The sequence below is a fragment of the Abramis brama genome (genome assembly GCF_963993115.1).
Source record: "Abramis brama genome assembly, chromosome: 19".
Taxonomy (NCBI): domain Eukaryota; kingdom Metazoa; phylum Chordata; class Actinopteri; order Cypriniformes; family Leuciscidae; genus Abramis; species Abramis brama.
In genome coordinates this window covers 17,050,448-17,064,375 of record NC_139981.1, presented here as the reverse complement: position 1 = coordinate 17,064,375, position 13,928 = coordinate 17,050,448, and the positions used below count along the sequence as shown (strand labels likewise).

Sequence of the window (13,928 nt, the reverse complement as noted above, 5' to 3'; positions counted from 1 at the left end):
TCATTTATAATGTTGTCTCAGATGTTTCACCTAAAATTCCCTAGAGCTGTAAAAATAAAATAACAACATATACCAGATCATTTGTTTTTGAAAGAATGTGATGGATAAAAATCAGAGAAGCAGTTATTTGTGCAATAACTTCCTTGTTAGTCACTTCATTGAGAAAGCAGATTTAGTAAATGTTTTCAGAGAATAGCAGATCTGATATCAGTGTGTGAGCGTTTCATTGTAACCTTTCGTTCATCACCTTTTTTCTTTTTCTTTTTTATAGGAGCCGGGTGGAGAAATGGAGAAAATCAGTAAGGAGAACGGGGAACTTAGTGCGTCAGGGGAGAGTTCAGAGAGCACAGAACTGAAAACTACCCAAATGAACAGTGAGACAAATGGGGACCTGAAAGCAGATGAGGATCTAGTGATGTTTCTGAGAGATCAGCTAGCTCAGTTGGGCCAACGGTCACCAGAACAAACAAACCAAGAGCTCAGCCGACTACTGCTTTTGTTCATCAAGGTACAGAAAATCAGTGAGAGGAAGGAAGGAGAACTGATTTTTATAAACTGGCAGTCAAAAGTTTTGGACACGCCTATTAAAATGATTCACAAAAATAATTTAAATAGCTTTAATATGTATAGTTGTATAGTATAGTATGAGAGAGAGAGAATCATGTACTATACCTGTGATGGCAAAGCTGAATTTTCAGCAGTCATTACTCTAGTCATTCATTCATTCATAGTCTTTAGTGTTGCATAATCCTTCAGAATATGCTGAATAAGCATAATAGAAGAATATGCCTTCTAATATGCTTATTAGAATGGCTTCAGCTTATTATTATCAGTTGAAAACAGTTGTGCTGCTTAATATTGTTTCATGAAGAGAATGTTCAATCACTTTACTATCTTAACTATCACTTTTGATAATTTTAATGAAAATTGGTTAATAAAAGTATTAATTACTTAAAAAAAACGTATATTTCACCATAAAAATAATCCAAGTCAAGTGTGGTGTGTTGAAAAATTTGACTGATAATGTATATTGGCCATATAAAGATTAAATCCCAAGAAAACCTAGGTATTTAAAACCTAAATACCACCTTTGATAATATTAGCTGCTCTTCAGTGATTGGATAATATTTGCGTCCCTTTGACAGAGGCACTTTGCTTTATGCTGACATCGATTAAGCTAAAATCTTTCATTTCCCGTTTAAATTCCATCAATGATCTGTCACCAGCAGACAACTGATCTGGTATGTGGCTGCATTGACAAACACTCATGACCTACTGAGATGTAATCCCACTCACAGGCTGTGGTGGTGCATGTGTGGAGGTTTACACACGCGTGTGACTCATTTGATTTACCACTCATGCATTCTTACTGGGATTTAACCAACCATAGAGTAAGGAGTAAGGCACCACATCCGCTTGAAAGTCGCACAGAAGTAGGGATTGAATTTGGGAATTCAGCTTAGGGAAATGAAACTGAAAATGTGAAGATGTTTTTGTTTTTGCCTTGTGATAAGTGCTGATTATGCTATCGACATGATTACCTTTGTGAGAAACTTGTCATGAACCTATTTATAATTATTGTGTTTGTGTTTAAATATTAGCATAAACAATCTTTCCACTAACTCTTCATAAGGTCTCAGAGAGTGGCGGCGTCCTTGATGATCTGGATCTCCAGGGCCTGGCACTGCAGGTTGGAGAAGCTCTTGTCTGTCATATACAGCAGAGAGTGGCAGAAAAGCCGGCAGGTACCTAAAAATAACATTTTATTTAACGCAGTATGTTAATAAAGTTGCAAAGTGATTACAGTGTGAAGTCACTAAAGGGCAAATACTGTCTGTGTTTAAAGGGAAGTAGCCCACTTCTTTATTTCACAAAAATGCAACAAAATGAATGTTGACCATTTTGGCTATTGTTTGTGTGCATTTATTTTCGGTTCTTCTTTCTTATATTTAGTTTAAATTACATAATTCAAAATGTGTTTGTCTGTGTGTGCTAATATATAGTAAGATGCTTTCTGTTGCTTTTATGGCTTTGTTTAAAATAGAGGAAGCCCGGTATGAATTGGAGCAGTTGTTTCAGAGGTCAGAGGTCAAAAGCAACCAAGGATGGCTTCTGCTCAAATCAATATCTCTTTTGTCTAACAGAGACACTGTAAGTCGTACTATGAAAACGGATATAATTGTTTATGCAATCAGTTTCATAATTATTTCGCTAGTGTTTTACCAATACCTACACATTTTAAAGATATAGTTAAAGTGCAATTCTGTTGCATTTGATGTTTTTTTTAGGTAACACTGTGCAATAAGTTTTCATTAGTTAACTGCTTTAGTTAATATGAACTTAGAATAAACAATACTTCTTGAGTATTTATTCATCTTAGTTATTGTTAATATCAGCATTTACTAATACGTCATTAAAATCAAAAATTGTATTTGTTAACATTAGTTAATGCACTGTGATTTAACAAACAAACAATGAACGACTATTTTTATAAACTAACAATTTAACAAAGATTAATAAATACATGTATTGTTCATGTTACTCTAATGTTAGCAAATCAGACCTTATTGGAAAGCGTTATCATATTTTTTGTTACAATAATAAACAATATCTAAATCACGAGTTTTGATTGCTGAGACAAAAATTAGTTCTGTTATTATTAAATTAGTCTTCTGTTTGACTCGACCCTGTGTAGTCATGTTTTGACAGGAAGCTGTTGTGTTCTTTGACAGGAGGTTGGTGTTATGATCAAGACAGGTCTACCTGCTGCATTAGTCAAGTGTCTGTACCTGTTTGTAGCTTTGCCTCCCAGAAAAGAGAGCTTTGACCTTCAGAAGAATGACGAAGTGGAAGTCAAATGCTCTTTTCAGGACACTCTTATTCAGGTTTTTACATTTTGATATGCTTTATTTGATGTTGTAAAGCAATTACGCTACAGATGCTCATCTTGTGTATCAAAATGGGATACTGTTTCGCCATTAGCACATCCAGTTTCAGAAAGCTATTTCTTTGTTTAGTATTATTATTGTTTGAAAAGTGGCAAAAAATTATTTAGTCCATTTAATCTTACTATGAATGACCATGTAGAAAGTTTTCATACATATCTGATGCATTTGTGTCAAACTAATAAAAATATACCTCTTCAAACCTTCACCTCTGCTCAGGTGATGTTGCAGCTCTGCAGGCATGTGTGTTTTGTGGAGGTTCTGCTGGAGACCCAGGAGCTTTCAAGTGTGATGATCTCTCTCACCCTTCTGTGGGATCAGTGCAGCCCCTCATGGAGACAGCAGGCGTCCCGTGTGCTCCGAGCAGTGTCTGCCGCACAAGCTCGCAACACTGTACCTGCACTGCAAGGTCAACAACCACACACACGAGCCCCAGCCCATTCTTCTGCCAACTGAAGGCATCTTATTAGATAGTATTTTTCATAATAAATGATTCAAATTTAGTTTATTGAACAAGTGCATTGATGTAATAATCTACTTTAATATCTTGGTAATATCTACGTTTATCAACAAAATGATTGTATTTTGTCTAAATATGGAAAGAGACTATAAGCACATCATAAGATGACTATGATATTGATTTACTTTCACATGATGCTAAATTAAATTACTTAGTTGTCCCATACTTTAGTTTTTAGCTGGAGATCTTTGGTACAGTAGGTTGCAGTTAGAAAATCTTGGGCACTATACAAAAGCTTCCAGTTGACCCCCTTTTTTAGCGGTCCTGGGTCTAGGATATTAGATTGGACATAATCCAAGTTAGATCTTATCTCCTATCTTGGAGCCAGTGACAATAAGGACAAATTTACAGACTGACTTGGGGAAACTTAGTTCCTGGGTTGTTAGTATATACCTCAGGTACTTATTTAATTCCATTGCACTTATTTATAGTGTTTTGTTTCCTTTAGCTAGTAACTGCATGAAGATCTGCATCCAGAACATGCATAAGATCAGCGAGGACGTCCCTGGTCATGTTCTAGCTGGGGTGGCTGTGAGTGTTTTCAGCTTTGTGAAGGACTCTTATCCAGCCAGCCCTCTTCTTTTTGAGGAGTTTGAGAACAACGACGGCTATGGCATCTTTCAGGCCATCTTGTTACGGTAAATTCATGAGTTTTGTTGGGAAAAATCATCAATATAATTGGAGATTGTCACTAAATAGTGCACATCTGAAGACTAAATGTCTCTGAAGCTTTAAAAAATTAGGTAGACCACCACCTCGAGAAAATGCATTTGCTTAATGCATCTTAGGTACTTTCCATTCCTTTCTGTAGCTCTCTTTCTTCATCTCATTCTCAGCTCCTTCCTCCTGCAAGTTTCTTTTTTGCATGCCGCAGAATTCAATAATTAAAGAGCTCGTAATGAGATCAGCAGTAAATTGAGCTCAATCATATTACTGAACATGCCAGCTCTCTCCAACTCACTGTGTGTCTGCGCTTCCTCACAGCAAGGGTCACTACAGGACAAGCCCTCAATGAACAATAGGTCTCATTCACCAAGCATACTTAGACATGTATTTGTACGTAAAACCTGTGTGCGAGCATCTACATTTAACCCCACAGAAATGTTTGTGTTACTTTTCTGTGCACATACTGGAAGAATGCTTAGTAAATGAGACCACTGTTACCTAGTTGTCTGTTACTTACACTACCGTTGGGGTCTGTAAGATTATTTAATGCTTTGGAAAGAAGCAGTAGAAATGTCTTAACTGTAATTTCTGATCAATATAATGCATTTTTTTCTGAATGAGAATATTAATTTATTAAAAATAAAAATAATCTTGGCACACAACTTTTGACCTGTAGTGTACTTTTGTTAAGTTTAGTGAGTTGTAAAGAAAAAAATAATACAAAATACCATTCATACTGTATTTTACTAGAATTTAAATATTTTTTCTTTGAGCTTTTGCAAACATGTACATACAAGTATAAACATGAAATACTGGATGAGAGAGTGATTTATTTTTACCTTTTGCAGCTGTGAGGAGGAAGTAACAGATGAGCACCTTCTAGCCGTTCAAGACCTTCTAGGCCTCATTGCATCATTTACACTTTTTGGCAAGGCTGAGCTGAAGGTGGCCATATGTGTGAACAACCCCCAACCACCAGGCTTCAGGTTTGACCCCACCCTGACTAACGGTAAGCCGCCATGACAGACAGTGAGTGCCACTCTGCATCTCTGCTGCACCACCTCATAGTAACGCCACAGAAAAGGCAATTATGTCCAAGATGATGAAGTGTAGCTCTCCTCACTAACCTGGTTAAACCACCCTGCATCCATTCTCTTCATACATACAGCAATTCCCCATTCATCACCACCAGAGCACCTCACTCCTGAGAGAGAGAAACACAGCACCTTTTTAAAGCTTTATTTCATTTGGCTTTGATGTGATTTTAATTATGGGTGAAACTCAATCTTATTACCCTCTGCAGCTATATTTATTTGCCATATACATCAGTGCACCTTTGTCCAAAGAGCCAATCAGTCTTTTCTCATATGTTGACGCATTTGAATGTTGATATAGTTCTAAATGTGGTTTAATCTCTTTAATGCGTGCCATATAACACAGTTTCATACAGCATAAGTGTGAATAACTCAATACTGATGCAGTTTCTCATTTGCATGAGCTCTTACTTGTTCATAATGTCATCAATAATGTTGCTCTCTCACAACGTACTTTTAGGAATAGCGTTACAAATTGTGTATGTAATGTATAGTCTACATTAAGTCAATTAATACAAGGTTGTTCTACTCAAACATGATGCAAAGTACTTTTTATCGAGTCAAGTAATTGCATCTCAAATCAGTTTTATTTAATTTTATCTGGGTGTATTTTATGGTTACTTATTAATTTTTTTTTCTTATTTCTTATTTTCTTCAGTTTTTTTTTAAATAAAAACAAAAAATTGACAGTCCATTTTTTGCCTAGATAGTTTTTAATTAAACACTCGACCAGTTGCCCCTTTTCCTTCTCATTTTCTAAGCGCCTCACTGTCTTCATATTTTCAGGTTCGCCAGTAAAGAACCTCACAGCCTTCAAAATCATCCAGTCCTCCTTCTTGCGCTCAGACAACACAGTGATCTGCAGCCAAATCCTGCGCACCATCCAGATGATCTGGTCTTGGGAAAAGGCTAACTTCTTCCTACTGGAGTGGACTCTTCAGACTCTGGCTCAGCTGGCTGAGTGTGTGTGGCAGAAATCGCCACCTGTTCACCTCATTTTCTTCGAACTGTTTGAGACCGTCATCTTCCAGCTCTCCTACATCCCACACGAGACCCTCAAGAAGGTCCAAGCTGTGCTGAAGCAGGGATGTTCGGAGGCCTTCAACGTCGCAGCTCTGGACTGCTTCTACAGACTCATCATGCACAGTGGATTGCTGTCTGAAGTCCTGAGTGATGGAGGACTGATGGAGCAACTGTTGTTTGAGCTTAAAAGAAGGGCGAAGATAATCAGAAAGGCAGGTGTTGCTGGTGAGTCCTTCGGGGTTTACTCTACTATGAATTATGAAAACAAGACAGTTTGTTCTGATTCTAATCTGAGGTTTCATTTATCGACAGCAGGTGAGGATGAAGAGAAGGCTGACAACTATGAGAGAAAGTTGACCGCGAATATTTTGAATGTGGTTGCAGCCCTGGCCTTGCAGTCAGTCAGGAACACTGGTTGGTTGAAGCCATTTTCTTTATAATTAAATAATTGCAATAAAATAAAAATTAAATGGTGTTAAGATTAAAATAGAATTACAAAATTTTACAAAAATAAAGATCCTTTATGGAGGAAACAATCTCTGTATTTGAGCACAAGTAATATTTGAAGAAAGGAGTTCATCCAACGGACTGTACATCTGAAGTCATGGCGTCTGATCAGTCTCTTGGCTTTAATAGTGTTCATCAGGGACTTGGGGATGATTCCCTATGTGAAGATCTTTCTGGATGTTGAGCATTTCCGCGGTCCTGCTCTGTGCATCCTGGAACAGCTTTCGGAGGTGAATCCAGAGGAATACATGAGCACCGCCATCGGAGCCATCTGCTCCTCCACTGAGAGTGAGCTCAGACTCAAACAGGATCTTTTACAGGTATTTCCTCAGTTGCTGCTTTTTATTTTTGGCTCTCCCACTTCCTCAGTCACATTTACATACTGTAAAGACCATTATGTATTTCCATGGCTATTTTGGTCTTCCTGGTTTGGGCTGTTTTGCTTTTTTTAGTATTATTTATTATGCATGTCCAAATATTGAAATACAAGTCACAATTTGTTATTCCAAAACATGATGGGATTAATAGAGAGGGCACCTCGTACCACCTACTAAAACTAAACTGTGAGTTCAGGTAGCCTGTAACTGTCTGTAAATGTAGCTTCCATTCTTAATTCTAACAAATTATAACATGTTTAAAGCATAATGAGCCGGTGAATTTATTATATCAGCTTTTGGGAGCCTGATTCCATTATAGCCTAAATTCAGATTGATTTGCTAATATACAGTTAGCTGTTAACTCAAGCTTCATTCGATTAAGCCTGCAGCCTTGTGGTGCGACACACACAAAATTATGAGCAATATCAGATCAGAAAATGTGAGAGAAATCCAATTATGTATAACTATGTTATTCAGTTACTGTACATGTCCATTTTTTAGATTCAAGCTCAGGAATACTAACCTGCAGACCATTAAAGTGTAACTGGGTTAAGGCTGCTGACAATTGGATTCACCCCGACCACTCTGTGAAATGTGTCAAAGCCATTCTGATTACTTCTATTGGTGCTAATTAGGTTTGGGCTTCATTTTATGACACATTAGCTCTTTGATGTATTAGCATGGTAGATTGAATAAGGGCTAATCCATTTTGTGCTAGGCTCTTTGAAACATGAGACCCCTCCCGTTTCACGTTTTGTTGTGATGCATTATTTTTGAACAGATATTTTGAACAATTCTAGGCAGGCGTAGTAAAACCTTGTAACTAATTCCAATTATATTGATGATTAATAATAAAATTTGATAAAGATTAATGTCTGTACTATACGGAGCCCTAAAGGGACATGGTGGTGGAAAAACATGAAATTGGAGGAAAAAATCTATTTAAAATTGTTTGTGTTTATTTGCAAAACTTTTGTGTTCCCCGAGAAACTAAATTTCTCGGGGGAACGCAAAATATTTGAGAGAACGCAAAAACATTGTTCCTTAGGGAGCTCCGTAGAACTACTCTAACATTGAAACTTGAAAAGTTTGGGGTCAATGAAAAAAACCCATTTAATTCAGCATGACATTTATAATGTTACAAAAAATTTCCGTTTCAAATAAATGCTGTTCTTTTGAACTTTCTATTCATCAAAGAATCCTGCATGTATCACGGTTTCCTCAAAAGTATTAAGCAGCACAATTGGTTTCAACATTGATAATCAGCATATTAGAATGATTGCTGAAGGATAATTTGACATTGAAGACTGCAGTAATGACTGCTGCTTTGCCATAATAAAATAAAATAAATAGTAAAATTTCACAATATTACTGTTTTACTGTATTTATGATCAAATAAATTCAGCCATGGTGAGCAACATAAGAGACCTTTTTCAAAAACATTTAATAAAATCATACTGACCCCAAACATCTGAATGTAGTGTACTTGTAATACAGTGCTGGTCTTTCAAAGAGGGGAAGCTCATTTTCGGATTTATTTTTTTAATAAAATTTATTTATAAATTAAATAAAATATATTTATTTTTCATATTAAACTCGACGGAGGAAATGTGGTAATTAGGTTAAACTGAAACAAGGATTGTGGTGCATAATTGTGAAATGTATGATGAAAATTGGCTAGCAATTTCGCCAAGCAAATAGAAATAGGTTGCAGCAGTTTGTCTTTCGACTGTACTTGCAAAATCCGCGATGGGACTGAGTTCGAAAAGCTTCAGCGTCAGTGTTTTTTTATAGTACAAAATCGCTGTCAATCAAAAGGAGATGCAGTCTTTCGACAGACCCTCCAATCATCACGCAGAAGCCCGTAGTCCAGGCCAGCCCACTCCTCCATTCACCCCTAGAGACGCTGAACGTCCGTGGCAGGACATAATCGCAGCATTTATCCAATGACCGTCTAGTTTCGAAGCACTGAAAAAACTGTTCAAAGCAGCCCCATTGAAGTCAATGGACACTAGGCTTCAACAGGGAAATGCACTGTGACGCTAAGAGAATGTATAAGGAAATCGAGTCAGCCGACCTGCTATATGTAGCTGATTCTGAACGAACTCATCTTCGAGATGAATGTGTTCTAACGCATTTTTAGTCAATAAAAAGCTGAGCTTCCCTTGCAGTCTTAAAGAAATCCCCACTGTTGTAATAATCCCTTGCATCTTGCCTTTGCACAGTCTATTATGAAAGTTCTGGAGAACCCAACCAGTTGGAACGCCTTCCGCACTGCTGGAGGCTTTAACGGTCTGCTTTCCGTTGTGGTGGACATGGAAGGATCCCTGCTGGAAGCCCCAACGGGAATGTGGGCCTCACTGAGCCGCCAGAGCCTTGTTGAGCTGCTTCTCCTCACCCTGCACACCATCGCTCTTGCGGTGCACGTGCACCCGGTCAACGGACACTTTTTTCACACAACCGGAGTCTGCGAGAGGCTGGGTGAAGCTTTGCTACAGCTAGGTTGTTTTCAGAGAGGGGTCCCTGTGGAAACAGACAAAAACAGCTCAGACTTCAGGAGTTTCCAGGAGTTTGTGGAAGCAGTGGAGAGGCCAGAGCCCAAGTTGCCACCACCTTTAGGAGACTGTGTTAAGCTGCTGGGATTTCTGGAGCAGTTTGCTACTGGTGTGAGCTTGGCTGCAGATCCATGCACTGGCTTGCAAGAGAATAATCATGCTGGCGAGAGTCAGATCACAGTCTCAGGTCAGAGGATAAGGGAGACATCCAATGAGGAGGAGTTGTTGAATCGCACCGAGGTCGCAAGTTTGTCTTTAGTATCAACAGATTCTGGGAGGTAGGTACTCTCAATCAACTTTTATCTATGATTAGATATTATATTATTAATATAACATAGCTGTTTTAAATAATAAAAATAAAAAAACATAAAATGGCTGTACATCATTACAGTAATTTGCTATAGATTTGTTGTTGTCCAGAAAAGTCAGTAAATCAATACTGGGACAATTTCATCTTTGCATTGTCTGTCTGTCTATGATTGATAAACATGTCATTGTTTATTCAGGGTTTACTCTGAGCTCACCATTCTTCATCCTGGAGCTGTTAAGCTGATCATGACTCTCCTGCCTAGTATTTACTGTCCCAGTGACCCTTGTGTAAGTAAAACAACAATCACAGTCATACCTCGGACATAATTTGTATTTGGTGTATTTTGTTTTTCTTTTTTTCTAAATTGTATTGAATTGTTTATATTGCACTACTGTTGAATGCCTGAGCCTCAACCAAATGCATTTCAACGTACAAATTGTCTTTTGAATATATGACCAATAAATAAACTTGAAACTTGAAACTTGACATTAAACGAACAAACACATTGTCCTTTAGTTGTCTGAAGAGCTGCAGCTGGCTGTGGCTCATCATGTGCAAACTCTGGTGAAGTCAGAGAGAAACAGGCAGATCATGTGTGAGTTTGATCTGGTGTCCACACTGCTGACTCACTGCAAACGTATCCTCATCGACAATTCCCATTCACTACAGCTGCCCATAGTTCGGATCCTTGAGAAACTCGCCTCTCAGTCCATGGATCACAAATGCCTGAGGTCAGCATACGTTTGCAGTTAACATGCTCATGCATTCCTCATGAAAAATGTTAAATATACAATAGGATAAAAATAAGTTTACATATTTTGTATGGCATTACAATAGTGTACTTTTATCTTAGGCAGTTCCTGTGTCTTGGGGATCCTCTGATGTGTAGTGGAGAAAACCTTCTCTCTGTCTCCTGTGAAGAGGCCAACAGCACAAGTACAGTTCCTCCTAGTCCTTACAGACTTCCTTTTTGGCTTACTTCCTGTTTCATGAAGAAAAAAGCATTTGATCAGATTGTTACATCTATTGTTTGAAGAGACTGTATTGATCCTTATACTTTTCTGTTATCTACTGCACAGACCAGACAAAAGACTCTGAAGAGGATAACAGGAAATCCTCGAAAAAAACAATGAAAAGAAGTTTCAGTCTACTGAAAACCTCTACAGACAGTGGGATGGCAGTTCCTCTTCATAGAATCATAAGTCTTGTCTCCATCACATCGCCACGGTCCTTTCAGCCACACAAAATCTCCATTTCCCCTTCTTTTGTGGAGTTTGACATGACAGACAGTGGCTATGGGTAAATGTTTGCAGATCGCTTTATTGACATACCAGTAGAGATTTGTGTCCTTTAAGGAATAAACAATTCCTTTGAATACTGTATTGGACAATATGGAGCCTTCGAATCAAGATGGTTAAAAAACACTGCTTTAGGGGCTTTATCTAAAAATAAAATTATTAGTGATGAATTAAACTAAAAAAAGAAAAGTTGAAAGGCACAAGTTTTGCACCAGACGTTGAATTAACCATATCATTGCCAAACGCAAGATGTCACTGGAAGTAAAACTACTGATATATTAATCTAGAATTATTTATTCTGCTAAATGACAAAAAAAACCTATTTTGTCTCCACAGGTGTTTGTTCCTGCCATCCCTTGCCACAGTGAAAGGTGTCAGTGCAGACTTTATCTCCACTGGAGGCTTGGGCACTGGTAAGAAATACTATAGAATTACATTGTTGCCATTCAAATAAATACCCCATCTAAAATCACATGAGACATATATAAGTACAACTAAAATTCTTTTGGTATGAAAATCTAATATACTAATAAACTAATAAAAGGTTGGTTCCAAATGGATTTATCTGCTTCATAAAGAACCCATTTACCAGACACTTTTATAATATACATGAAAGCGCGATGCATGTCCGGTTCTTCTTTTATATCCTTTTTTTTTATCTCCACAGACTGCAGAGGCTTCCCTCCTTTAGCCGGCTTGTCTTTCTCCTGCTGGTTTATGATCTGTAGGTTCAGCTCGGCTTTTGAATCCCACCCTGTGCGCCTGCTCACGGTAGTGCGCCACATGTCTCGTGCTGAGCAGCAGTTCAGCTGCCTGTCTGTCAGTATCTCTGAAGGCTACTTGGTGATCTCCACTGAGGAGGAAGCATATCAGTTCTTAGGTGAAATCTCCCTTGAGATTACTTTTAATGTGCACTTTTTTTCTACTAGCTTAGCTATGTCTTTGTCAACGCGTGACAACGCGTTGTTGTCTTTGGAGCTCTATCGATTTGATTTATAATTCTTGATTTTTCCCTTTAAACTCACTTACAACGAACATTTTCTACTTTTCCTCACTGAGAAGCACTACTGCTCAAACCTCATAGTTACAACGCGGACTGTTGAGCAGACGCGCATCAAGCCTATTAGTGATCCAACGCCGGATACTCTTATAGGTTACGTCCGTGGAACTAACCCGCTGACTCCGACCTCGTCTACTCCGTGCGTTACTCAGCATCGGTCCCGAGCGCCGAGGTCGCGATCAGCCATGGTCTCGTTCACTCCGGCTCCAACACGCCACCACGAAGCCTGGATGGTTCCGCAGCGGAAGACGCGAGTCAGGTCTAGACCAAGAAGACTCTCTCCGCCCCTCCCGGTTTTCGAGTTATCCACACAAAACCGCTTCTCCCCTCTTCGCGAAACCGAACGCGATGCTGTGATCATCGGCGATTCCATCGTTCGGCACGTACACGCTACGTTAGGTAAAAGTAAGGTGCACAGTCACTGCTTTCCTGGTGCTCGTGTTTCTGAAATTGCTGCTCGCGTTCCCGAGATTCTGAACGATGACGAGCGCGTCGGAACTGTGGTCCTGCACGCGGGAGTGAACGACATCAGGCTGCGCCAGACAGAGGTTCTGAAGAAAGACTTCAGGTATCTGATCGATACGGTACGCAGCACATCGCCTGAAACAACGATCATAGTGTCAGGACCGCTTCCCACGTACCGACTAGGACATGAAAAGTTTAGTAGACTATTCGCGCTAAATGAATGGTTAATGTCATGGTGCAATGAGCAGAAACTGCTCTTTGTAAATAATTGGAATTTGTTTTGGGAGCATCCTAGGCTTTTCCGTGCCGATGGCTTACACCCAAGCAGATTCGGAGTGGATCTTCTGTCGGATAACATCTCCAAAATGTTAAATACCATTAAATGACTAGTAACCAAAAGTCCAAATCATAATCTCTCCTGCACCAATTTAAATGATATAAATACTAGTGTAGAACATTGCATAGAAACTGTGTCTATTCCTTGTTTAGTGAGATCAAATAATGATTCTACTGCAGGATCTAGGAAAAATCTAATTGTTATTAAAACAGAAAATGTTGCTATTAGTAAACAAAAACAATTTTTAAAGCTAGGTCTTCTAAACATTAGATCACTCACACCTAAGGCAGTTATTGTAAATGAAATAGTCACAGATAATAGCTTCGATGTACTTTGCCTTACTGAAACCTGGCTTAAACCAAATGATTATTTCGGTCTAAATGAGTCTACTCCATCTGGATACTCCTATAAGCATGAACCCCGTCTGATTGGTCGTGGCGGCGGTGTTGCAACAATCTATAGAGATATTCTCAATGTTACTCAGAAAATGGGTTATAAGTTTATTTCGTTTGAAGTACTTGTACTAAATGTTACGCTCTTAGATGTTAGAAAAAAATCCATATTATCTCTAGCCTTGGCTACCGTATATAGACCGCCTGGGCCTTACGCTGATTTCCTAAAAGAGTTTGCAGATTTTCTCTCAGATCTATTGGTCAATGTCGATAAAGCATTAATTGTTGGAGATTTTAACATACACGTAGATAATTCAAATGATGCGTTAGGGGCTGCGTTTATAGATTTATTAAATTCCTTTGGGGTCAAGCAAAACGT

At 38.6% G+C, this 13,928-nt stretch overlaps 1 protein-coding gene across 2 annotated transcripts in view; it reads left to right on the top strand.

The window, feature by feature from the left end:
* The window catches only part of wdfy4 (WDFY family member 4), a 57,236-nt gene that overhangs the window by 1,103 nt on the left and 42,205 nt on the right, over positions 1 to 13,928 (top strand). The window contains exons 2-18 of one of the 2 annotated variants that reach the window (XM_084092811.1): positions 272 to 508; positions 1,634 to 1,745; positions 2,045 to 2,151; positions 2,733 to 2,885; positions 3,165 to 3,354; positions 3,914 to 4,103; positions 4,980 to 5,140; positions 6,012 to 6,473; positions 6,564 to 6,662; positions 6,885 to 7,075; positions 9,358 to 9,965; positions 10,194 to 10,284; positions 10,514 to 10,728; positions 10,851 to 10,933; positions 11,077 to 11,296; positions 11,632 to 11,708; positions 11,963 to 12,175. In XM_084092811.1, the coding sequence (XP_083948937.1) occupies positions 272 to 508; positions 1,634 to 1,745; positions 2,045 to 2,151; positions 2,733 to 2,885; positions 3,165 to 3,354; positions 3,914 to 4,103; positions 4,980 to 5,140; positions 6,012 to 6,473; positions 6,564 to 6,662; positions 6,885 to 7,075; positions 9,358 to 9,965; positions 10,194 to 10,284; positions 10,514 to 10,728; positions 10,851 to 10,933; positions 11,077 to 11,296; positions 11,632 to 11,708; positions 11,963 to 12,175 (3,409 nt within the window). Of the gene's footprint in view, positions 1 to 271; positions 509 to 1,633; positions 1,746 to 2,044; positions 2,152 to 2,732; positions 2,886 to 3,164; positions 3,355 to 3,913; positions 4,104 to 4,979; positions 5,141 to 6,011; positions 6,474 to 6,560; positions 6,663 to 6,884; positions 7,076 to 9,357; positions 9,966 to 10,193; positions 10,285 to 10,513; positions 10,729 to 10,850; positions 10,934 to 11,076; positions 11,297 to 11,631; positions 11,709 to 11,962; positions 12,176 to 13,928 lie in introns of both variants that reach the window. The other variant, XM_084092810.1, reaches the window with a different exon arrangement.